At 51.2% G+C, this 26,035-nt stretch overlaps 1 protein-coding gene across 1 annotated transcript; it reads right to left on the reverse strand.

The window, feature by feature from the left end:
- Positions 1 to 1,431: 1,431 nt before the first annotated feature.
- CHMP6 (charged multivesicular body protein 6) lies at positions 1,432 to 25,506 on the reverse strand. The gene is made up of 8 exons (XM_075347911.1): positions 25,347 to 25,506; positions 16,714 to 16,823; positions 15,076 to 15,163; positions 13,146 to 13,232; positions 12,998 to 13,063; positions 12,811 to 12,891; positions 6,242 to 6,296; positions 1,432 to 3,053 (listed from the first exon to the last, which is right to left on the reverse strand). The coding sequence occupies exons 1-8, from the start codon at positions 25,407 to 25,409 to the stop codon at positions 3,001 to 3,003; spliced, it is 603 nt and encodes a 200-aa protein (XP_075204026.1). The 5' UTR covers positions 25,410 to 25,506; the 3' UTR covers positions 1,432 to 3,000.
- Positions 25,507 to 26,035: the final 529 nt, after the last annotated feature.

The raw sequence follows: 26,035 nt of genomic DNA on the forward strand, positions 1-26,035 counted from the left end.
CCTTTGCACTGGGTCCTTGGATACAGGTCATGCGATATCAAAAATATATATGATCATAACCAACTCGGCAGAGGCATCCCTTCCTCGCTTTTGTGCGGCGTGGGAAGCAGAGGTCAACCAGATGTTCCTCGGGAACCAGTGGGCACGTTGCTTCTGACTGACCCACAAGTCTGTCGTGGCCACCAGAATGCAAGAAACCAGCTATAAAATACTCTTCAGGTGGTACAGGGCCCCAGCGTCTCTTCATGTGTGGTGTCCCGAGGTGCCCGATACCTGTTGGCGTTGTGGAGCACAGGGAGGCAGCATGTCCCACATCTCGTGGTACTGCCCGGACTTGGGGGTCTTTTGGAAAAAAGTACTAGCAGCCATACAGGAGGTCACAGGGATCATAGTCACCAGCCGCCCAGAGGCAGTCCTACTATACATTTTTAATGTCTTGGAAAAGGCCTATAAAAAGTCCCTCTTGGGCCACCTTCTCCAGGCAGCCAAGACAGTGGTCCCATGGTGCTGGAAAGACCCTGCCCCCCCTATGATAGATGAGTGGGTAATGGAGGTGAATGTGATCCACCGCATGGAAATGGTGATGGCCCAGTCGCGTGGACAGACGGTGGAGACAGCCACTAAATGGTTTCAATGGGAATCATTCCTCTCTGTCAAAAAAATTCTTGAATTAATCTAACCTCCGGAAGATAGGCACCTTGGCCCCACTTACTTCAGATAATATACACCACCCTTCCAACATGTCTTGGTCCAACGGACAAAGTATCAGACCCGGCCGATGCGCTCTAGTCTCCATCTCTTCCCCTCTTGCCCTGACTTATCCTTCCTTTGCTATTTTCCGTGATCATACTGCTTCACCTTTCCTCTTTTGGCTTATTATTCTTTGTGGTTCAAAACGACTATCCATGTATCATACCAATCATTTACATACTGTCATGATGTTTGTGAATGTGTTGTGTCGCATAGACTTTGGTTTTGCATTGTCAGTTATAACATGGATCCATGTTCCTTTAATGTATTCTTTAAAACTCAAAACTTTAAGTTGGGGGGGAAAAAAAAAAAAAAAAAAAAAAAAAAAAAAAAATCACTGTAGGCCGACGGTACATTGCAGCCAAGTGAAAGTGATGGCATTGGGACCTGCAAGGCACCGCGAGAAGCAAGTCACGCAGAACTTAACAGTTTATGACTTTTTGTTCCCAATCAGACCCGACTGCCTTCACTATGCTGCAATAAAGTGGCTCACAACCTGGGTCAGAGGCAAAGTTACCGTTTAACCAGAAGACTGACAATGACAGGCAATCAGGATTTGTCTCCTGCATACAACAAAGAATTATGAAAGTGATTGAATGTGAAATCTAGGGCCCATACTGTGGCGGGTTGTCCACCAATGGTGTCTATAATACTGGAAACAGCGATTTGAAACAGCAAATGTCAGTGGTGATTTATACATTTTATTAGGATTTTTAAAAAAACAAAAAATATCTGAGAATAAAAACGTCTTCAAAACGGCAAAATAATCCACAAGTTACAATGCCCGCCAACACTATACACCAACTGTGACGGGGTGGAAGCAGGTCGGTTCCTTCTCTTCCGTCGGATACATAACTCTGAGTCAGGAGGTTTCCATTCTGGTATATTAGGAGCTCACCCTGTAATACAGAGCAATCTCCTAGTGCGGTGAAATAAGGTACTGGTAACACTGGCCTGAGCACTTAAAGGGGTGAATAGTGTTAGAAAGCACGATTGCCTTCTATCTCACCTGTCCACACATGTCAGATATTGCAGCTCAACCTCACTTATTAAAGTAAGAGCTGCAATACCAGATACAACCTATAGACAAGGGTGGTGCTGCCTTTGGAAGACAGCAGCCATGTTCTACTCCGGAGCCAGCCCCTCTTTATATGTAATATTCCTGGAATATCCATGTTGTACAATTCACAGCAATTGTGTACACTCGGGTGCAGCCAAGTTCTACCCAGCCCTTGTAAGATGTGCGTTAGGGCCATACAATGATGCATTGCAGCGGCACACTTAGCTCCAGGTCGCTGGGCCTCCTTCTCTAATTCTACAATATATTTGCTCTTCGATCTGAGTTTGCTGTTATTGAAGGCATGCTGCAATCCCCAACAGACCCAAGCGTCACATCCAGCAGCGAGTGGAGAGCGTACATTACCCCCCGATACAAAGCTTTCTGATACAATGGGGTTCCGTGATACAATGTGTCCTGTTCCTGTTGATGACAGCGTTGATCACACGGTGGACGAGATGTCCAGTGATGATTATATAGAACCATTTTGCCTTTTTTTTCCCCTCAGTTATTCTGTAATCTTTAGTGTTTTTATTCTGAATTTTCATCATAGGAAATCTGGTATACAGTATATAAAAAAACGGATCTGAGCTGAGCATGCACAAAGACCAAAATCCATCATGCCAAAGTACAGGTTACCTTCCATCATAAAAACGGAAGCGAGTTCAAGACGTGGATACGAGACCCCAGGCAGAGTCAGCATAGTGGGCGTCCCATATGTCCTCGGCGGGAGCCCGACTGAGGGACCCCCGTTAATACATAGGCGGCAGTTCTCCAATGGTTTGGCCTGCAGTACCGGACCTCCAGTATGTAAAGCCATTGATGCCCAGTGTAAGAAGAGTGGGATATTGGAGGGGCGCAACTGCCAACACCTTCGATCATCTCATGAAATCATGTACAATAGACAACACAGGCTGTGTGATACTGAAACGCCATGGTTTAGTAAGGAGTCCAAAGGTCAAACATGACCCCCTTGCCTGGAAAAGCCCCCCCCCAATGTAAACCAGAGAGGGTGAAACAGTTTGTCACTTTTCACAAGGCGCCAGATACTCCCTTTCCCCTCCCTGTAGGAATAGTAGGTAGAGCGTTCCACCAAAATGCAGCACGGCGCTCCCTCTGGGGTTATAGGTAGAAGAAAAAAAAAAACAAAGCAAAAAATACAGACTTTCCGACTGCACAAACTAGGCATGAGGTTAGGACGCGGCCACCAGCTGTGGTTGAGGTTTGTTCTTGACGGCTTGTTTCTCTGTTGACAGAAAGCAAAGGAGAGAAAAGTCAGTTTCCAATCGCAGATTGCGAGTCAACATATGGCCAAGTTCACATCGTATTTTCGGTCTGAATGCTATCAATGAAAAGACAACACTGGTATTCAATTCGGTAACATCAGCATTTTTTTATGCTATGGGTGCAAAAAATCTGATCCCATACGAAGCCACCACACAGCATCATGTTTTTATGGATACATTACAGTTCTTACATTTAGGTAACTGTATTTGGTTTTGTACATTTTGTTTTAATAGCAAATCTCATTTTTCAGGATCCATGGCTCAGTGACAGCTTATTTTTTGTGTCTCATGCTGACGTTTTTAATGCTACCATTTTTGCGCCTGGTATTGCATTTTGCGCAAAATTTGCGATGACCAAAAAACAATTGGCATTTGAAATTTTTTTGCAGCTACGCCGTTTATTGATCATATTAATTGATTTTATATTTTGATAGACTGGGCTTTTCTGAAAGAAGCGATGCCAAATGTGTGTATAATTTCTCATTTTTTTTCCCTTTAATTTTCAAAAAGGCAAATGGGGGGTGATTTGAACCTTTAGGGTTTTTTTATTTTTTCATATATATATATAATATATATATATATAATATATATATATATATATATATATATATATATATATATATATATATATATATATATATATATATATATATATATATATATATATATATATATATATATATATATATATATAAAAAAAAAGAATATATATATTTTATTAGTCCCCCTAGGAGACTATAAGGGGCTGCTGATAAGTCTTTGGCTTTACACAGAAAGAAATGAGATAGGATGATGAAACTACATTTATTCCACATACTCTCCACTGATGTCAACACACTTCTTACATCGGTATTCTAAGTTCTGTAAGCCTAGCAAAAAGAAGGATTTCGGCTGTGCCTCAAACCAGGCATCCATAGCAGCCATGGTATCAGAAATGGTGTGAAATTTGGTACCCTTGAGGTGTTTCTTCAGGTTTGGACACGGATGGTAGTTGGAGGGAGCTAGATCTGGAGAATAAGGTGGGTGCTCAAGCAGCTGGAAGCCCAGCTCTGCCATTGTCGCTTGTGCAGTGTGAGCAGAGGCATTGTCTTGCAGGAACAAGATTCCTTTGGACAGCTTGCTGCACCTTTTGGCCTTCAGAGCTGCCTTCAATTGGTTAAAACGTTCAGTGTAATACCTTGCATTCATGGTGGAACCCTTTGAAGGTAGTCCATTAGCAGCACGCCCTCCTTATCCCAGAATACAGACGCCATCACCTTAATGGCTGATTTTTGCACTCAACTTCTTTGGACGAAGAGAACCACTGTGCCTCCACTCTTTTGATTGCTCCTTGTTTTCAGGATCATACAAATAAATCCAGGTCTCATCCATAGTGACCAGTCAATGCAGGACGTTATCAGTCCGAGAAGTTTTCACTCTCATGCTTCTCTGATCTGTTGTCAAACATTTGGAGATCCACTTTGCAGATAGCTTCCTCATGTCCAAATGTTCATGGATAATGACACAAACACGTTCACGGGAAATCCCCAGGATGTCTGCTATTGCTTTAGCTGAAATTCGTTGATTCTCCAGTATGAGGGTGTGCACAGCATCGACGATCTCTGGAACAAAAACCACTCTCGGTCGTCCAGGACGTTCCTCATCATTGGTGCTAAAGTGGCCCATTTTATATTTGGCAACCCAGTTCTTAACTCTGGACTATAAAGGGCATCGATCCCTCAGTGTCTGCGACATATCACCATGAATATCATTGCAGACTTTCTTTGCAGAAGCAAGAATTTTATTACTCCTCTGCTCTCAGTTGCTGTGAATATCGCATTGGACTCCACCATTTTGTTTTACCGCGTGAGTAGAACACTTGCCATAAGCAACAAACAATTTTGAAAACATATATTAGCCACATAAGGCTTTCATGTGATGTAACATTCGTTACCATAGAAACAAAAAAAGATCACAAAGCCAAAGACTTATCAGAAGCCCCTCGTATAAGGATCAGCTGTCTGATTGCTCATTCATTTCTCCTGATCTGAGCTGCACAGCTCAGATCAGCTGAAATGCTGCTCTCCTCTTACAGGCAGCGCTCTGCTGGCTGTAACAGGAAATGAGTCATGATAGCGACAGGAGTAATCACATGAACCTGTGCTACCATGGCAACCATTGGCTCCCCGTGATCACGTCACGGGGCCTACGATGGCGGCGGGTAAGTGCGCATTACCGGCTGCAGGCATTTAAATTACGCTGTCACATTTTGACAGCACGATTTAAGGGGTTAACAGGATCGTGGATCCGCCTGCGAGGCACACGTCAGCTGTTCAAAAACAGCAGACATGTGCGGGACTCACCGCCAGCTCACCGCAGCTGATGGTGATCACCCCTTCATGAGTTAGGACAAACCGTTACGTCCTCGGTCATGAAGGGGTAAATGGACAGTGTGTACTGCTTCATTTGCCCTGTGGAGGTGCTGCAGGGGGGTTGAACACTTACTGCTTAGTTCTTCTGCAGACCATAGCCGATTGGTGGGGGATACAGCAATTTGGATAACTTGTGAGCTTATTTTTTTTTATGGGGGATGGGGGGGGGGGGGGGGGGAAGATAATGGTTTAATCTCATCGCAATAACTATAAGCGATGAGTGTCAGCTGTGTTATGCACCTGTCATCCAGAATCAAAGAAAACTCAGATCCTGGCAGTTAAACTCTCTAGAAGCAGCTATCAATAGCGACCATGGCCTCTAACCTGACAAAAAAGGAGAGCTCCCCTTTGTCACCCCACTGCAATGTGGGTGCCAATTGGATCTCATGGCAGATCAGAGCCAAACGGAGCACCCCTCCTCCCCCATGTCAGTTCCTCTATGTGGCAGAGTAATAGGAGAACACTAGATTTCCCAGCAAAAATACTCAAATTCCCCATTGACTTTCATTATACTTTGTACTCGAGTAGAGTCCATCTGAGTGTCCAACTACTCGTTACGAGTACCCGAGCACGGACGTGCTTGCTCATTGCTAAATGAGTAACCATAGTCTTTTAAGGGGCTTTTCAAATGCTCAATTATCAGTTTGAGGGGAAAAAAATGGAATCATGGCCTGTTGCATGAGCCGTCATATTACAGACGTACGCTCCCCTAGGCAGAGGTATCAGCAAGGAGTTACCTGGAGTGGTATCGGGGAGCGGCTCCTTGGGTGCTTCTGGGAGCTCCAGATCTTCCTGTAAGGAACAAGAAGTGAAAGTGTTATTACAATCCAGCATAACACACAGGTGTCATCACACACAGCCTCACCACGCTGCTCGTTTACAAAGTGCACTGGGTTTGTATCACTGTGTGAAGGCCCCACATGCAGACAGACACTGGAGCCTAGAGGCAGAAGCTGATGATTTCTACAAGATCTGAAGTTGTCTATTGGATCCCTAGAAATTTATGAGGACTATAAGATCAGATTGGTTGAACGGAGTCTAATCAGTTAGTAGGAAAATCCTTCGATCTACAGTAAGAGGACGACATTGGATGAGGTCTGTGATCTCCGACTGCCATAGATTTCCAGATTCGAGAAGCGACCACTGCTTTGTATGTTGTGTCGAGTTTCCAGGACTAAAAAAAGAGAATTTTGTTTACTTACCGTAAATTCTTTTTCTTATAGTTCCGTAATGGGAGACCCAGACCATGGGTGTATAGCTTCTGCCTCCGGAGGACACACAAAGTACTACACTCAAAAGTGTAGCCCCTCCCTCCGAGCATATACACCCCCTGGATAACCAAATATAGCCAGTTTAGTGCAAAAGCTGAAGGAGAGTAGCCACCCACAAGTAGAGATAGAGCAAGAACCGGAACAACCGGAGCCTCTGTCTACAATAACAGCCGGTGATAACACGCAGAACAAGAAACTGCCAACAGGCAACAGGGAGGGTGCTGGGTCTCCCATTACGGAACTATAAGAAAAAGAATTTATGGTAAGTAAACAAAATTCTCTTTTTCTTCATCGTTCCTATGGGAGACCCAGACCATGGGACGTCTCAAAGCAGTCCATGGGTGGGAATAAACAGAAAACTGAGAAGTAGGCGAAACCTAACTTCACAAATGGGCGACAGCCGCCTGAAGGATGCGTCTGCCCAAGCTCGCATCTGCCGAAGCATGAGCATGCACTTGGTAGTGCTTCGAAAAGGTATGCAGACTAGTCCAAGTGGCAGCCTGCCAGACCTGCTGAGCCGTTGCCTGGTGCCTGAAAGCCCAAGAGGCACCGACAGCTCTGGTCGAGTGTGCCTTGATCCCCGGCTGGGGAGGCACTTGAGAACACTGGTAGGCATCGGAAATGGCCGACCTAATCCAACGAGCTAGGGTCGGCTTAGAAGCCGAGAGGCCCTTACGCCGACCTGTGGTCAGCACAAAAAAAGAGGTGCACTGCCTAAGAGCAGCGGTGCGAGACACATAGATCCAGAGCGCCCGCACCAGATCCAGAGTATGCAACGCTTTTTCAAAGCGATGAACAGGAGCCGGACAAAAGGAAGGCAGGGAAATATCCTGGTTAAGGTGGAAAGGAGATACCACCTTAGGAAGAAAGTCCGGAGTCAGACGGAGAACCACCTTGTCTTGATGAAAAACGAAAAAAGGTGACTCCGAAGAGAGCGCAGCCAAATCAGAGACTCTCCTGAGGGAAGTTATGGCCACTAGAAAGACCACTTTCTGTGAAAGACGAGACAAAGAAACCTCCCCAAGTGGCTCAAAAGGGGCTTTCTGCAAAGCCGTGAGGACCAGATTAAGGTCCCAGGGATCCAAAGGCCGCCAGTAAGGCGGAATGATGTGAGATGCGCCCTGCATGAAGGTGCGCACCTGAGCCAGCCGGGCGATACGCCGCTGGAACAACACAGATAGAGCCGAGACCTGTCCCTTGAGGGATAGTCCTAGCTGCAGACCGGACTGTAGAAAGGACAGGAGGGTCAGCAAGGAAAAAGGTCAAGGAGCATGGCCGGAAGAGCGACACCAGGACAGGGAAATTCTCCAGGTCCTGTGATATATTTTGGCCGAGGAAGACTTCCGAGCCCGAGTCATAGTGGAGATGACTTCAGGAGGGATACCAGAAGTCGTCAAGATCCAGGACTCAAGAGCCACGCCGTCAATCTGAGGGCCGCAGAATTCTGGCGGAAAAACGGACCTTGTGAGAGAAGGTCTGGACGGTCCGGGAGATGCCACGGCACCTCTACGGACAGATGGAGCAGGTCTGGGTACCAAGCTCGCCTGGGCCAGTCTGGAGCAATGAGGATGACCCGACGGCCCTCCATTCTGATCTTGCGCAGGACTCTGGGCAAGAGAGCTAGCGGGGGAAACACGTAAGACAGACGAAACTGGGACCAATCTTGAACTAGCACGTCCGCTGCCAAGGCCTGAGGATCGTGGGAGCGAGCCACGTAAACCGGAACCTTGTTGTTGTGCCGGGATGCCATTAGATTCACTTCCGGAGTGCCCCACTTGCAGCAGATTGACCGAAACACTGCCGGATGCAGAGCCCACTCGTCGCTGTCCACGGTTTGACGGCTGAGATAATCTGCCTCCCAGTTTTCCACGCCTGGGATGTGGACTGCGGATATGGTGGATTTGGAGTCCTCCGTCCACTGAAGGATGCGTTGAACCTCCAACATTGCCAGGCGGCTGCGTGTCCCGCCCTGGTCATTGATGTAGGCAACCGCTGTCGCGTTGTCTGACTGGACTCGAATGTGCTTGCCCGCCAATAGGTGGTGAAAAGCTAAGAGAGCTAGAAGCACAGCTCTGATTTCCAGCACATTGATCGAGAGGGCTGATTCGGACTGAGTCCAAGTGCCCTGCGCTCTGTGGTGGAGATATACTGCTCCCCAGCCGGATAGACTGGCATCCGTGGTGAGGATCACCCAGGACGGGGCCAGGAAGGAGGATCCCTGAGACAGAGAGAGGGGCCGAAGCCACCACTGAAGGGAGCCCCTGGTCTGTGGCGACAGAGCCACTAACCTCTGTAAGGAGGAAGGCCGCTTGTCCCAACAGCGGAGAATGTCCAGCTGCAGAGGACGCAGATGGAACTGGGCAAAGGGAACTGCCTCCATGGAGGCCACCATTTGACCCAGCACCTGCATCAGGCGCCTGAGGGAATAACGGCGAGGCCTCAGCAAAGAGCGTACCGCCAGATGGAGGGACTGCTGTTTGACTAAGGGCAGCTTTACAAGTGCCGGCAGAGTCTCGAATTGCATTCCTAGGTACGTGAGCTTCTGGGTCGGAGTCAGAGTGGACTTTGGTAGATTGACAAGCCACCCGAATTGGACTAGAGTGGCGAGAGTGAGCGAGACACTCCGCTGACAGTCTGCACTGGATGAAGCCTTGACTAGAAGGTCGTCCAGGTAAGGAATCACTGCCAACCCCTGGAGGTGCAGAACCGCAACCACTGCTGCCATGACCTTGGTGAATACACGAGGGGCCGTGGCTAACCCGAAGGGGAGAGCCACGAATTGGAAATGTTCCTCTCCGATTGCAAACCGTAGCCAACGCTGGTGTGAAACTGCAATTGGCACATGCAGATAGGTATCTCTGATGTCGATGGATGCCAGGAAATCTCCTTGGGTCATTGAGGCAATGACTGATCACAGAGACTCCATGCGAAAATGCCGCACCTGAACATGCTTGTTGAGAAGCTTGAGGTCCAGGATGGGCCGGAAGGAACCGTCCTTTTTGGGGACTAGGAAGAGATTTGAGTAGAAACCTCTGAACAGTTCCCGGGCGGGAACCGGTACAATTACTCCGTTGGCCTGCAAGGATGCCACGGCCTGAGAGAAGGCGGCGGCCTTGGAGCAGGGGGGAGTTGACAGAAAAAATCTGTTTGGCTGGCTGGAAGAGAATTCTATCCTGTAGCCGTGGGAGATGATATCCCGCACCCATTGATCGGAGACGTGTTGAAACCACACGTCGCCAAAGTGGGAGAGCCTGCCACCGACCAAGGACGTTGCTGGCGCGGCCAGATAGTCAAGAGGAGGCTGCCTTAGTGGCAGCAGCTCCTGCGGTCTTCTGAGGACGCGGCTTCGTGCCCCAGTTGGGTTTTTGGTCCTTGGCTGAGTTAGTGGACGAGGCCGGGGGCTTAGAGGACGACCAGTTGGAGGAACGAAAGGAACGAAACCTCGACTGGTTCCTGCCCTGGACATGTTTCCTGGTTTTAGTTTGTGGCAAGGAAGTACTCTTCCCGCCAGTAGCTTCCTTAATGATTTCATCCAGTTGTTCACCGAACAGCCTGGACCCAGCAAATGGGAGCCCAGCAAGGTACTTATTTGAAGAAGCGTCTGCCTTCCACTGTCGAAGCCACAAGATCCTGCAGATAGCGAGGGAATTAGCCGAAGCCACCGCAGTGCGGTGAGAAGCCTCCAGCATGGCAGACATGGCATAGGATGAAAAAGCTGAAGCCTGGGAAGTTAAGGCAACCATTTCGGGCATACAGTCCCTGGTGAGGGAACGCATCTCCTCTAGAGAAGCAGAGATGGCTTTGAGAGCCCACACTGCTGCAAAAGATGGGGAGGACGAGGCCCCTGCTGCCTCATACACAGATTTGGCCAGAAGGTTAACCTGGCGGTCAGTGGAATCCTTAAGTGAGGTGCCATCAGCCACTGATACAACTGTCCGGGCTGAAAGTCTAGACACCGGAGGGTCTACCTTTGGTGAATGAGCCCACTCCTTGACCACCTCTGGTGGAAAGGGAAAACGGTCATCAGAACTACGCTTTGGGAAGCGTTTGTCAGGACAGGCCCTAGGCTTGGTCACAGTGGCCTGAAAACTGGAGTGGTTAAAGAACACACTCCTTGTTCTCTTAGGCAAGGTAAACTGGTGCTTTTCTGCCAGAGAGGGTTGCTCCTCTGATACTGGCGGATTGAGGTCCAGTACAGAATTAATGGACGCAATCAAATCACTAACATCTGCGTCACCCTCGGACAGATCAATGGGGCACATGGAGGTAGCGTCCGAGCCCACAGTAAAGGCATCCTCCTCGTCCTGCCAGTCAGCTCGTGAATCAGAGCCGCGGGACGAGGAAGGAGAGGGGCCCCTGCGTCTCCTTTTAGGAGGACGGGGTCTGGAACCAGATGAAGGATCCTCTGAGAGCTCTGCTGAGCGAGCCGTAGCAGCAGAGGCGCCGTGAGAAGGGGCTGATGCATGCTCAGCAGAGTCCGGGACAACTCTCCCATGGAGTCGGCAAAAGACTGGGAGATAGACTTAGAGAAAAATTCTACCCAAGCCGGGGGTTCAGCCACCGGAGCCGGAGCAGCCGGAGGGACCACTGGGGGTGAGACTCCAGGCTGAGGCACCACCATGTTAGAGCAGGCATCACAATGTGGATATGTGCTCGGTTCAGGCAGTATGAGCTTACATGCAGTGCATATTGAGTACAGCCTTGCTCCTTGTGTGAGACATGCTGCTGAAGTGGGGGCTCTGAGCCAGAATGACCCCCAGAGAGTATATAAGCAGGTCCACAACCGGAGGTTGTGGCTTACCTGACCGTTTGTGTGCCCTCCAGATCCCACAGCCCGGACCCCCAGGGAGATGCTGCAGCCAGCGCCAAACGCTGTGAGAACGCTGACAAAATGGCGCCGGAGCGAGGAGAGGGGGCAGGGCCTACTCTAAGAGCGGGATCCGGAAGGCCAAGGAGATATACAGGGGAGGGAATATTTCCTCAGAGAGGAGTGTCCCTCCCCTGTGCCGAACGGCCGCTGGGCGGAGCCGCACTGTCCCTCTGCATGATTGGCATGCAGGGGCAGTGAAAACGAAACTAGGCCTCAGGTGAAGCCGGGGCCTAAATTTAACGATGCGGCCGGCGCGCAGGCACCATCGGCGCGGTTCTCCGGTGAAAATCAGAGAACCGGCCGGAAATGTCAGCATAGATACACAGCACACTCTCCCCAACAATAAAGCACAAGGGACCCCCCCGATAATAACGTCTCAGATACTTAGCTTGTGAGACGCAGGGCCAGGTCCCTGAGGGATGAGTGCTCCGTCCGGCAGGATCCTGAAAGGGCTGCGGATGGAGACCGGTCTCCTGCAAGGCAGAGAGAACCGTGCTGGCTCCCACTTCAAGCCAGAGCCCGAGGGATGGTGAAGGAGCGTGGCATGTAAGGCTCCAGCCCTGAAATAAACCTTAACAACACCGCCGACACAGTGGGGTGAGAAGGGACATGCCGGGGGTCCAGGCTTGGACCCGCTTTTCTTCAAACTCTTTTCAAAAATCAAACTAAGATGAGAATGCATGTGTGGATGTGTGCCTCCTGAACACAAAGCATTGAACTGGCTATATTTGGTTATCCAGGGGGTGTATATGCTCGGAGGGAGGGGCTACACTTTTTAGTGTAGTACTTTGTGTGTCCTCCGGAGGCAGAAGCTATACACCCATGGTCTGGGTCTCCCATAGGAACGATGAAGAAAATCTCTGCAGTGCAAAAGGGTTGTGACATTTCCTATAGAAACCTTTCATCCCGACTTCCCTAGTATTTTAATCTGTCCCATATTAGATCATTAACTGCCTCTACACACACAACCTCAACTCAATTGGGACTTTAATGATGAGAACGGTGACGTCTGTGACCTCAGACATCTGCTAGAAAACGTTATGTTCCCTTTAGCACTGCACAGATTTTTTTGCAGTGGAAATTGCAAACTAAAGAAAAATCGTCATGTAACTTCTGCCGATAGCTGCTACTCTCAGATGCCAAACAAAGCCAGAGCCCTTCGTACCTGAGTGATGGCCTCCAGCTCCTCCAGGATGGCCTCCTCGTCCTCGGTCGTCAGGCTTCCTGCTAGTAGTTCATCAATTTGCTGCAGACAGAGAAGTCACATTCATGCTGGGTCTCCAATCACGGATCATGACTTACAGAGCGGCGTGTCCCTACCATCATATATAGACGAGAAGCTTTACACTTACCCGTTGGTATTCTATTCCCTCCTGGGTTTCATCCATGATCCTCTCCACTTCTTCTATGGACATAACCTAGTGCAAAAAAAAATATATACATAATTTCTCTCCCATCACCCGGGACAGAACCGGCACCAAACAACAACGACAGACCCACCTCATGCATCTTCTTCAGACAGTCATTACCAATCTTCAAACCTTCAATCACTTTCATCTCGATCTGTGCAAATTCTATGTCTTCCACCTACAGAAAAAAGAACTTACATTAAGGAAAAAAACATTTCAGGAGTGAAGAAAATGGGATCCGTCCTCCAACCTCTTCAGATCTTCCATCATTTGAACATCAGCTATAACATTAAGGCTGCCATCACCCACAACATGGAAGACTGCACAAGACGCCTGTAGTGCCCCATATCATCTAGCAGCAGATCTTATAGTCCTGTACAACGTGAGGTGCGGCCTCCGGATACGATCAGCCCGAGATCTGGGAATCTGGAGACAAGTCATCTCCATTCCTGACTGTCTATTATCCTGCTGACAGAGGCAGGATCATAGCTGCGATGCTCTGCAGATCCTGACACCTTTCTATCATAGCTGCGATGTTCTGCAGATCCTGACACCTTTCTATCATAGCTGCGATGCTCTGCAGATCCTGACACCTTTCTATCATAGCTGCGATGCTTTGCAGATCCTGACATCTTTCTATCATGGCTGCAATGCTCTGCGTGTCCTGACACCTTTCTATCATAGCTGCGATGATCTGCGTGTCCTGACACCTTTCTATCATAGCTGCGATGATCTGCGTGTCCTGACACCTTTCTATCATAGCTGTGATACTTTGCGTGTCCTGACTCATTTCTATCATAGCTGCGATGCTCTGCGTGTCCTGACACCTTTCTATCATTGCTGTGATGCTCTGCAAATCCAGACACCTTTCTATCATAGCTGCGATGATCTGCGTGTCCTGACACCTTTCTATAACAGCTGCGATGCTTTGCAGATCCTGACACCTTTCTATCATAGCTGCGATGCTCTGCAAATCCTGACACCTTTCTATCATGGCTGCAATGCTCTGCATGTCCTGACACCTTTCTATCATAGCTGTGATACTTTGCGTGTCCTGACTCATTTCTATCATAGCTGCGATGCTCTGCGTATCCTGACACCTTTCTAACATAGCTGCGATGTTCTGCATGTCCTGACACCTTTGTATCATAGCTGCGATGCTCTGCGTATCCTGACACCTTTCTACCGTAGCTGCGATGCTCTGCGTGTCCTGACACCTTTCTATCATAGCTGCGATGCTCTGCATATCCTGACACCTTTCTACCATAGCTGCGATGCTCTGCGTGTCCTGACACCTTTCTATCATAGCTGCGATGCTCTGCATATCCTGACACCTTTCTACCATAGCTGCGATGTTCTGCGTGTCCTGACACCTTTCTATGATTCAAAAAGGTCCGTGGAGCCTCTGTTAGGAGTCTCAACACAGAAACCAGCCAGATATCCCTCCGGATATCTCCGGTTTTGTTTTGTTGGTCTACTAGGCATTGCTCCCACCCAGCCCATATCCTACTCCACACTGATGAGGGGCAATACCCCGAAACAGCTGTCTGTGGATGGATACCTGGCCTTGGTATTTCTCTTGTCATATCTTTAAACTTGTCAAAAAGTTGGATATTGACTATAAGGGCCACATAATATGGTGGTTATGGTGGTCTCCTAAGAAGAGTCACCCCTTGGCTGGGCCCTTCCCGGAGGGATATCTGGCTGGTTTCTGTGTTGAGACTCCTAACAGAGGCTCCACGGACCTTTTTGATTTGCATACTTCCCAGGGCACAATGTACCTTACCTAGGATTTCACTGTGTTGAGCGCCTTTGTTGGCTGCCGGCAGTGTTTTCTCTTGCTGGTCTCCCCGAGATCAGTGATTGTTTTATCTTTCTATGATTGCATAGTTATGGGCTTCACCCATGTCGCCCTTTTGTGCAGTGTTAGACGGGGGGGCAGTACAAACACCAGGGCAGTCCTGTAAGACCTGGAGACCCTGCACCGCGGACAGACATCGGCGTGGGACGCGCGGACTCACCATTTTCTCCAGGTTGCTGATCTGATTGTCCGTCTTCTCCAGCAGCTGCTCTTGGTATCGCTTCTTCTTTAACAGCAGTTTGGCTTTTCTACAAGAAAAAGAACAAAATGTGAGCGAATAACTTCCTAACTCTCTGTATGAGTGCGGACAGGTCTCAGGATCTCCGCTTGCTGTCAGTGACACTGCCACTTGTATCCAGCTCTGAATTTCCATCCGCTACAGGGAAAGTAGAAGGTGTTCAGTCACTTACAGCAAACAGTGATCTTGAAAATGATGCAAAAATACATTTTCATTACACAATTATTAAAGGGATTGTCCAATGTGGCCGTGTGATGAATGCTTTGTGCCGCAGCTCTCCTCCTCCCCTGATCATGCAGAGGCTCGTGTCCAAATCTTCGGTGAAGGAGAATTGCTGCACAAACCCCTTTAAAAGGGGCATCTGTCACCCCCAAAATGCATCTTTAATTGTACATTGATAAAGGGAACTTAGCACCCCGAAAATCATACTAATGCTGTACAATACTGGTACAGCGCCTGAGAAAATTACTTTTAATACAAATGTAATGGAGGGGGCTTTGGTGCACCCTGGGGACTTAGCCCATTCCTCACTGACAGTTCTTGCTGACCAAGAGCGAGCACTGCCTGAACTAAGCCAGAGTGTCTGCATAATGTGCACTGACACTGCTCGTGCGTGCGCCTTTCTCCCCCCCCCCCCCCTCGCACCTCTCATTACACACGGATGTATAGTGAGAGAGCAGCTTCAGAGAGAAGAAAGCAGATCAAATAAATTCAGGGGCCGCACAAATAAAACATCCACTCTGCCCTCTAATCATCTGGTATCCGCTCGCTTGCTAAACTTCTAGGTGTATAGAAATATATCAGAGAGGGCAATGCATCCAGATAAGAGTGCACATGGTCAGGCAGTGTCGGTGTGCACACGGTCAGGCAGTGTCGGTGTGCACACGGTCAGGCAGTGTCGGTGTGCACACGGTCAGGCAGTGTCGGTGTGCACACGGTCAGGCAGTGTCGGTGTGCACACGGTCAGGCAGTGTCGGTGTGCACACGGTCAGGCAGTGTCGGTGTGCACACGGTCAGGCAGTGTCGGTGTGCACACGGTCAGGCAGTGTCGGTGTGCACACGGTCAGGCAGTGTCGGTGTGCACACGGTCAGGCAGTGTCGGTGTGCACACGGTCAGGCAGTGTCGGTGTGCACACGGTCAGGCAGTGTCGGTGTGCACACGGTCAGGCAGTGTCGGTGTGCACACGGTCAGGCAGTGTCGGTGTGCACACGGTCAGGCAGTGTCGGTGTGCACACGGTCAGGCAGTGTCGGTGTGCACACGGTCAGGCAGTGTCGGTGTGCACACGGTCAGGCAGTGTCGGTGTGCACACGGTCAGGCAGTGTCGGTGTGCACACGGTCAGGCAGTGTCGGTGTGCACACACAAACATACAGGCTGCATCTGCTCTTTGGAAGAAGTGGGGAAAGTCCTCAAAATGCTGATTAGGTGGCTTAAGAGCGCCCCCAGCCACGCCAAAGGTGCACTGAAGCCCCCTGATTATTATCTGGATTTCTTGGGCAGTGTACCAGTGACACGGACAGTCCCAGGGAGCAGTAACCCCGCAGTACGGGCAGAACCTACTCTTTCTTGCCATTGTGCAGCAGCTGTTTGGCCACCTCCCGCTCCCGCTGCAGCTGTAACGTGATCTTCTTCTGGTACTGCTTCAGCTTGTCTCTCTGCTGCTTCAGTTGCTGCAAGAAATAAAGAAACCGATGAAAAGCAAAATCAGGGGGAACGCTGCAATACCAGATGCGGCCATGCACAAGGGTGGCGCTGTTTCTGGAAAGAGAAGCAGCAAATTCTTTATTCTAATATTTGATCTCAGGTCTTCCCAGAACTTCGTTGTAGCTGCAAGAGATTTCTATATCACATGGGTGCGAGTTTACACAGGATGGCTCTTTAAACATTGCTCTCAAAGATAAGAAAGTCATGAAATCCACATTATACAAAGCTATCCAGAGACAGGAGAATAATGGAGGTGGTTACAGGAAGGCTCAAACTGGGTCACATCCACCTGAGCTTCCAGACAAGGGGATTACAGTAATCCCTTCTAATCCCCACTCCTGGCTGTTGTATCTGTGAGCAAAGTCGTTAACAGAAACACAATGTCCGACTATTATAACACTGTGGAGACGATTCACTATATATAATGCCATCCTGTATTATACTCCAGAGCTGCACTCACTATTCTGCTGGTGCAGTCACTGTGTACATACATTACATTACTTATCCTGTACTGATCCTGAGTTACATCCTGTATTATACTCCAGAGCTGCACTCACTATTCTGCTGGTGCAGTCACTGTGTACATACATTACATTACTTATCCTGTACTGATCCTGAGTGACATCCTGTATTATATTCCAGAGCTGCAGTCACTATTCTGCTGGTGGAGTCACTGTGTACATACATTACATTACTTATCCTGTACTGATCCTGAGTGACATCCTGTATTATACTCCAGAGCTGCACTCACTATTCTGCTGGTGGAGTCACTGTGTACATACAGTGCCTACAAGTAGTCTTCAACCCCCTGCAGATTTAGCAGGTTTGATAAGATGCAAATAAGTTAGAGCCTGCAAACTTCAAACAAGAGCAGGATTTATTAACAGATGCATAAATCTTACAAACCAACAAGTTATGTTGCTCAGTTAAATTTTAATAAATTTTCAACATAAAAGTGTGGGTCAATTATTATTCAACCCCTAGGTTTAATATTTTGTGGAATAACCCTTGTTTGCAATTACAGCTAATAATCGTCTTTTATAAGACCTGATCAGGCCGGCACAGGTCTCTGGAGTTATCTTGGCCCACTCCTCCATGCAGATCTTCTCCAAGTTATCTAGGTTCTTTGGGTGTCTCATGTGGACTTTAATCTTGAGCTCCTTCCACAAGTTTTCAATTGGGTTAAGGTCAGGAGACTGACTAGGCCACTGCAACACCTTGATTTTTTCCCTCTTGAACCAGGCCTTGGTTTTCTTGGCTGTGTGCTTTGGGTCGTTGTCTTGTTGGAAGATGAAATGATGACCCATCTTAAGATCCTTGATGGAGGAGCGGAGGTTCTTGGCCAAAATCTCCAGATAGGCCGTGCTATCCATCTTCCCACAGATGCGGACCAGATGGCCAGGCCCCTTGGCTGAGAAACAGCCCCACAGCATGATGCTGCCACTACCATGCTTGATTGTAGGGATGGTATTCTTGGGGTCGTATGCAGTGCCATCCAGTCTCCAAACGTCACGTGTGTGGTTGGCACCAAAGATCTCGATCTTGGTCTCATCAGACGAGAGAACCTTGAACCAGTCTGTCTCAGAGTCCTCCAAGTGATCATGAGCAAACTGTAGACGAGCCTTGACATGATGCTTTGAAAGTAAAAGGTACCTTACGGGCTCGTCTGGAATGGAGACCATTGCGGTGGAGTACGTTACTTATGGTATTGACTGAAACCAATGTCCCCACTGCCACGAGATCTTCCCGGAGCTCCTTCCTTGTTGTCCTTGGGTTAGCTTTGACTCTTTGGACAAGCCTGGCCTCGGCACGGGTGGAAACGTTCAAAGGCTGTCCAGGCCGTAGAAGGCTAACAGTAGTTCCATAAGCCTTCCACTTCCGGATGATGCTCCCAACAGTGGAGACAGGTAGGCCCAACTCCTTGGAAAGGGTTTTGTACCCCTTGCCAGCCTTGTGACCCTCCACGATATTGTCTCTGATGGCCTTGGAATGCTCCTTTGTCTTTCCCATGTTGACCAAGTATGAGTGCTGTTCACAAGTTTGGGGAGGGTCTTAATTAGTCAGAAAAGGCTGGAAAAAGAGATAATTAATCCAAACATGTGAAGCTCATTGTTCTTTGTGCCTGAAATACTTCTTAAGGGTATGTGCGCACGTTGCTTTTTACCTGCTTTTTTGCTTCTTTTTCTTCTGCGCTGTTTAATGCCAAAATGGATGTGTTCTTCTATTCAAGCAAAGTCTATGGGAATTTGGGTTTCTTGTTCACACTATGTTGTTCAAAATGCTGCCTTTTTGTGGCAGAACTTTGGTCAAAAACTCAGCTTTGCAGTGCAAAACCCAAATGGCAAAAACAATTGACATGTTGCTTCTTTGAAAAGCTGAGTTTTTGACCAAAGTTCTGCCACAAAAAGGCAGCATTTTGAACAACAATAGTGTGAACAAGAAACCCAAATTCCCATAGACTTTGCTTGAATAGAAGAACACATCCATTTTGGCATTAAACAGCGCAGAAGAAAAAGCAGCAAAAAAGCAGGTAAAAAGCAACGTGCGCACATACCCTAATACTTTAGGGGAACAGAATTCTTGTGGTTTGAGGGGTTGAATATTAAATGACCCTCTGAATAAACTTTTCACAATTTAAAAAAAAAAAAAACAACATTCTTTTTTGCTGCATTTCACACTTCCAGGCTGATCTACAGTCCAAATGTCACAATGCCAAGTTAATTCCGAATGTGTAAACCTGCTAAATCTGCAGGGGGTTGAATACTACTTGTAGGCACTGTACATTACATTACTTATCCTGTACTGATCCTGAGTTATATCCTGTATTATACTCCAGAGCTGCACTCACTATTCTGCTGGTGGAGTCACTGTGTACATACATTACTTATCCTGTACTGATCCTGAGTTACATCCTGTATTATACTCCAGAGCTGCACTCACTATTCTGCTGGTGCAGTCACTGTGTACATACATTACTTATCCTGCACTGATCCTGAGTTAGGTTATATGCGCACGCTGCTTTTTTTGCTGTGTTTTTGGTGCAGTTTTGTTGTGAGGAAGTTCTGACTTTTGACTTCCAGCAAAGTCTATGAGAAATCAGATTTGCTGTGCGCACGTTGGTTTTTTTTGTCTGCAGTTTGTCAAAATCTTCTGACAAAAAGAAGCAGCATGTTCATTCTTGCGTTTTTGTGATGTTTTGTCACACATTGAAAACAATGAGGGGATGAAAAACGCACGGTCCAAAATTTGTGCGTTTTACTGGCATTTTTGTCACAAAAAAAACGCAGGACACCCACATTGTTCCAGGAGAAATTCATTCTCACTCCCCAAGCATTTCATACTGATTGATCACTGAGGCAGCTCATACATATTCACTGCTTCCCCGGACCACTGGCATCTGTGATTGGTTGCAGTCAGACGCACCCCCACGCTGAGTGACAGCTGTCGCACTGCAATCAATCACAGACGCCGGTGGGCGGGTCTATATGGTACAGTAAAATAAAATAAAAAATAAAAAAAACCATGGCGTGCAGTTCCCTCAATTTTGATACCCAGCTAAGATAAAGCCCCACAGCTGGGTCTGGTATTCTCAGACTGGGAGGCCTTTGGTTATTAGGCTTTTCTCGGCCTAAAAATATCAGCCAGCAGCCGCCTGGAATTGCTGCATCAATTAGATGCGGAAGTACCGGCACTTTACCTAGCTTTTCCCGATTACCCTGGTGCGGTGGCAATTGGGGTAAAAAGGAGTTAATGACAGCCCATAGCTGCCACTAAGTCCTGGATTAGTCATGGCAGGCGTCTATGAGACACCCCCAATTACTAATCTGTAAGTGAAAGTAAGTAAACACCCAAAAAATCCTTTATTTTAAATAAAAGACAAAAAAGCCCCCTCTTTCACCAGGTTATTAACACACCATACACTCCTCCAGGTCCGACGTAATCTACACGAGGTCCCATAACGCTTCCAGCACTGCTACATCTAATGCTCACAACGAGCGCCATAGAACAAGACTGCCCGCAGTGAGCTCCACGCAGCAACTGAAGTGAGACGTGCTATCAGTGTCACTCAGGTTAGCCGCAGCCCACAGCTGGAGTCATTCTCCCGTGACACCAAATTACCAGAGTGACTGAAGTGAAATGTGCGATCTGCGGTGACGTCACTTGGGCGATTTGCGGTTACAGCGGGAGTCCTCCACCTGTGATCGCAAATCAAGCTGCGACTGCAGGGGACCAAAGATGGTGGACTCACCTGAGTGACGTCACCGCTGATTGCGGGGCTCACTTTAGTCGCAGCCTGAACCGCAGCAGCAGTGAACCTGTGACATCACTGTCGCGACACGTGTGGTATTGCGGGCCCACAACTATGTCAGGGGTTCACCAAAGCTCATTCTGATCGAGCGGCTCTGGCTCACAGCGGGCAGTCAAGTTCTCTGGCGCTCACTGCGACAGGACAGGGATGTAGCAGAGCTGAATCGCTGTGGGACCTCGTGTGGATTACTTCAGACCTGCAGGGGTGTTTGGGGGTTAATACAGTGGTGAAAGAGGGTGATTTTTGTATTTTATTCCAAATAAAGGATTTTTGGTCTGTTTGTGTTTATTTACTTTCACTTAAAGATTAGTGATGGGGGCGGGGTCTCAGATGACTGCCATCACTAATCTAGGACTTCATGCCACCACACCAGGGCAACGGGAGAGCTGGGTCCAGCACCAAAAATGGTGCATCTTATGGATGCACCACTTCTGGGGCGGATATGGGCTGCTATTGTTAGGCTGGAAAGGGCCAAATAACAGGGTGGGCCCTTCCCACCCTAATAATATCAGCACCCTGTTGTCTGTTGTACCGTGGCTGGTTTTAGAAAAATGGCGGGACCCACTTATTTTTTTAAAGAAATCAAGTAATTAAAAAAAAAAAGAAAGCGTGGGATCCCATCTATTTTTTATAACCAGTCAAGGTACAGCAGACAGCTGAGGTTGCAGCTATCCCTCTATCAACCTATTCTGTTATTTCCTTCTATCTTTTCCTTCTATCTTTCTATCAATTAGCCTATCATATTTTGTTTCTCCTTTATAAAACGCATTAACAAAATTGCGGCAAGAACACATCAAAAACACATCATTACAAGAGTTTGGTTTTTTTTTACATCTCCAGGCTCTCTGTGAAAAGGTGCAGTTTTGGTTGCAGTTTATGTGCAGAAAAAACTGCAGCGTGTGCATATAGCCCTACTTCCTGTATTATACTCCAGAGCTGCACTCACTATTCTGCTTATTAGACAGAACTTCTCATGTGATTCTGGGTAATAATGAGACTACTATAGGAATCGCTACTGCTCCTGATCTGGTGACAAGAGGTGGCAAAGAAGAGGCACTGGTGCCAGGCATGTCAAGTAAAGTGGAAATGTCAAATTGGCACAGGGGGAATGTTATGTGGCATCAGAACAGGAAAAAATATGAATAACAAATGACAAAAAGATCTGCCAAGGCTCAAAAGGGTGCATTTACATCAAAACTCTGGCCGAGAGTCCAGGGGTTTCCACATCTGCTCACATCAAATAGAAGAAAATACAATTATTAGTTCTCAAGTATCAAATAGGAGACGTCAGTAGAGGCAAAAATGGACAGAAGCCGGCGTAGAGGGGGGGGGGGGCACGGGGCAGAGGCGGGCGTAGGGGGGAGGACACGGGGCAGAGGCGGGAGGGGGGGGGGGGCACGGGGCAGAGGCGGGCGTAGGGGGGAGGACACGGGGCAGAGGCGGGCGTAGGGGGGAGGACACGGGGCAGAGGCGGGCGTAGGGGGGAGGACACGGGGCAGAGGCGGGCGTAGGGGGGAGGACACGGGGCAGAGGCGGGCGTAGGGGGGAGGACACGGGGCAGAGGCGGGCGTAGGGGGGAGGACACGGGGCAGAGGCGGGCGTAGGGGGGAGGACACGGGGCAGAGGCGGGCGTAGGGGGGAGGACACGGGGCAGAGGCGGGCGTAGGGGGGAGGACACGGGGCAGAGGCGGGCGTAGGGGGGAGGACACGGGGCAGAGGCGGGCGTAGGGGGGAGGACACGGGGCAGAGGCGGGCGTAGGGGGGAGGACACGGGGCAGAGGCGGGCGTAGGGGGGAGGACACGGGGCAGAGGCGGGCGTAGGGGGGAGGACACGGGGCAGAGGCGGGCGTAGGGGGGAGGACACGGGGCAGAGGCGGGCGTAGGGGGGAGGACACGGGGCAGAGGCGGGCGTAGGGGGGAGGACACGGGGCAGAGGCGGGCGTAGGGGGGAGGACACGGGGCAGAGGCGGGCGTAGGGGGGAGGACACGGGGCAGAGGCGGGCGTAGGGGGGAGGACACGGGGCAGAGGCGGGCGTAGGGGGGAGGACACGGGGCAGAGGCGGGCGTAGGGGGGAGGACACGGGGCAGAGGCGGGCGTAGGGGGGAGGACACGGGGCAGAGGCGGGCGTAGGGGGGAGGACACGGGGCAGAGGCGGGCGTAGGGGGGAGGACACGGGGCAGAGGCGGGCGTAGGGGGGAGGACACGGGGCAGAGGCGGGCGTAGGGGGGAGGACACGGGGCAGAGGCGGGCGTAGGGGGGAGGACACGGGGCAGAGGCGGGCGTAGGGGGGAGGACACGGGGCAGAGGCGGGCGTAGGGGGGAGGACACGGGGCAGAGGCGGGCGTAGGGGGGAGGACACGGGGCAGAGGCGGGCGTAGGGGGGAGGACACGGGGCAGAGGCGGGCGTAGGGGGGAGGACACGGGGCAGAGGCGGGCGTAGGGGGGAGGACACGGGGCAGAGGCGGGCGTAGGGGGGAGGACACGGGGCAGAGGCGGGCGTAGGGGGGAGGACACGGGGCAGAGGCGGGCGTAGGGGGGAGGACACGGGGCAGAGGCGGGCGTAGGGGGGAGGACACGGGGCAGAGGCGGGCGTAGGGGGGAGGACACGGGGCAGAGGCGGGCGTAGGGGGGAGGACACGGGGCAGAGGCGGGCGTAGGGGGGAGGACACGGGGCAGAGGCGGGCGTAGGGGGGAGGACACGGGGCAGAGGCGGGCGTAGGGGGGAGGACACGGGGCAGAGGCGGGCGTAGGGGGGAGGACACGGGGCAGAGGCGGGCGTAGGGGGGAGGACACGGGGCAGAGGCGGGCGTAGGGGGGAGGACACGGGGCAGAGGCGGGCGTAGGGGGGAGGACACGGGGCAGAGGCGGGCGTAGGGGGGAGGACACGGGGCAGAGGCGGGCGTAGGGGGGAGGACACGGGGCAGAGGCGGGCGTAGGGGGGAGGACACGGGGCAGAGGCGGGCGTAGGGGGGAGGACACGGGGCAGAGGCGGGCGTAGGGGGGAGGACACGGGGCAGAGGCGGGCGTAGGGGGGAGGACACGGGGCAGAGGCGGGCGTAGGGGGGAGGACACGGGGCAGAGGCGGGCGTAGGGGGGAGGACACGGGGCAGAGGCGGGCGTAGGGGGGAGGACACGGGGCAGAGGCGGGCGTAGGGGGGGAGGACACGGGGCAGAGGCGGGAGTAGGGGGGGAGGACACGGGGCAGAGGCGGGAGTAGGGGGGGAGGACACGGGGCAGAGGCGGGAGTAGGGGGGAGGACACGGGGCAGCGGCGGGCGTAGGGGGGAGGACACGGGGCAGAGGCGGGCGTAGGGGGGAGGACACGGGGCAGAGGCGGGCGTAGGGGGGAGGACACGGGGCAGAGGCGGGCGTAGGGGGGAGGACACGGGGCAGAGGCGGGCGTAGGGGGGGAGGACACGGGGCAGAGGCGGGCGCAGGGGGGAGGACACGGGGCAGAGGCGGGCGCAGGGGGGAGGACACGGGGCAGAGGCGGGCGTAGGGGGGAGGACACGGGGCAGAGGCGGGCGTAGGGGGGAGGACACGGGGCAGAGGCGGGCGTAGGGGGGAGGACACGGGGCAGAGGCGGGCGTAGGGGGGAGGACACGGGGCAGAGGCGGGCGTAGGGGGGAGGACACGGGGCAGAGGCGGGCGTAGGGGGGAGGACACGGGGCAGAGGCGGGCGTAGGGGGGAGGACACGGGGCAGAGGCGGGCGTAGGGGGGAGGACACGGGGCAGAGGCGGGCGTAGGGGGGAGGACACGGGGCAGAGGCGGGCGTAGGGGGGAGGACACGGGGCAGAGGCGGGCGTAGGGGGGAGGACACGGGGCAGAGGCGGGCGTAGGGGGGAGGACACGGGGCAGAGGCGGGAGTAGGGGGGAGGACACGGGGCAGAGGAGGGCGTAGGGGGGAGGACACGGGGCAGAGGAGGGCGTAGGGGGGAGGACACGGGGCAGTGGCGGGCGTAGGAGGGAGGACACGGGGCAGAAGCGGACGTAGGGGGAGGACACGGGGCAGAAGCGGACGTAGGGGAAGTGACAGTGGGCAGGATAGAGGTGTCACTACCAGTAGGGGCATAATCCAGCCACTAGCAGTGGTGACACCGCACACTCGGGCAGTGCCCAGCAGAGGGTGTGTCAGCCACTGGGCAGGAAGTTCAGGTGACCCGTCACCGGGTGTATTACCAGCACTGCCTTGTCCTGCTCAGTGACCCGGCTCCGTCTCTTCCGGCCGAATATGTTGCCCATGGTGCCCCCCGGTCGCCGGTCTCCTCATCCCCTCCTGCCCGGGGCCTCCACGCCGCGCTGCACTCTGGTACTACCGGATTCTGTACGGAAACTGCAAAGGGCCAAGCCCTTCCCGCTGACGTCATCACTGCAGGCTGCCGGGAAGTGTAGTCCTGGAGGGCAGGTCACGTGGTGCCGTCATTAGCAGATACCAGTGTTGCCGGGCACATAATGGACACCGGGTGATGTCTCCCTCTGCATATACCGGATCGTGCTCATAACCCCTTCCGCCCCAGACAGTTCTCATCTTTACACTTTCTGTTTTTCCAGGTGCCATAACTTTTTTTTCCCCCTACGTCATTATTGCCCTATGAGGGCTTCAGTGGGTCTCACTGCCATGGAAACTCCTTGGACACACCGCCATTCGTAAGGGTCAATGGGCACTGGTGCACATGCGCATCACCAACCAGTGACTGGCGCTAGGTCGGCTGCTGGTGTCTGCGGTATAACACAGCCGACACTTGTTCCATACACAAGTAGCTACTTTTTTTTTTTTTACTGAAGTGAAAATCACTATGATCCATTGAATTTGTGGTCATGTGATGGCGGTATTATTCATTTTAAATGTTCCTGATTCATGACAGGTG

Source organism: Anomaloglossus baeobatrachus, chromosome 5, assembly GCF_048569485.1.
Source record: "Anomaloglossus baeobatrachus isolate aAnoBae1 chromosome 5, aAnoBae1.hap1, whole genome shotgun sequence".
NCBI lineage: Eukaryota > Metazoa > Chordata > Amphibia > Anura > Aromobatidae > Anomaloglossus > Anomaloglossus baeobatrachus.

Excerpts from the sequence above, each read along its gene's own strand:
- CHMP6 (XM_075347911.1), bottom strand. The coding sequence starts at position 25,409 with ATGGGCAACATATTCGGCCGGAAGAGACGGAGCCGGGTCACTGAGCAG. Across the intron at positions 16,824-25,346 it reads AGCAGGACAAGGCAGTGCTG|CAACTGAAGCAGCAGAGAGA; the intron begins GTAATACACCCG and ends TATTTCTTGCAG. Across the intron at positions 15,164-16,713 it reads CTGCACAATGGCAAGAAAGA|AAAAGCCAAACTGCTGTTAA; the intron begins GTAGGTTCTGCC and ends TTTTTCTTGTAG.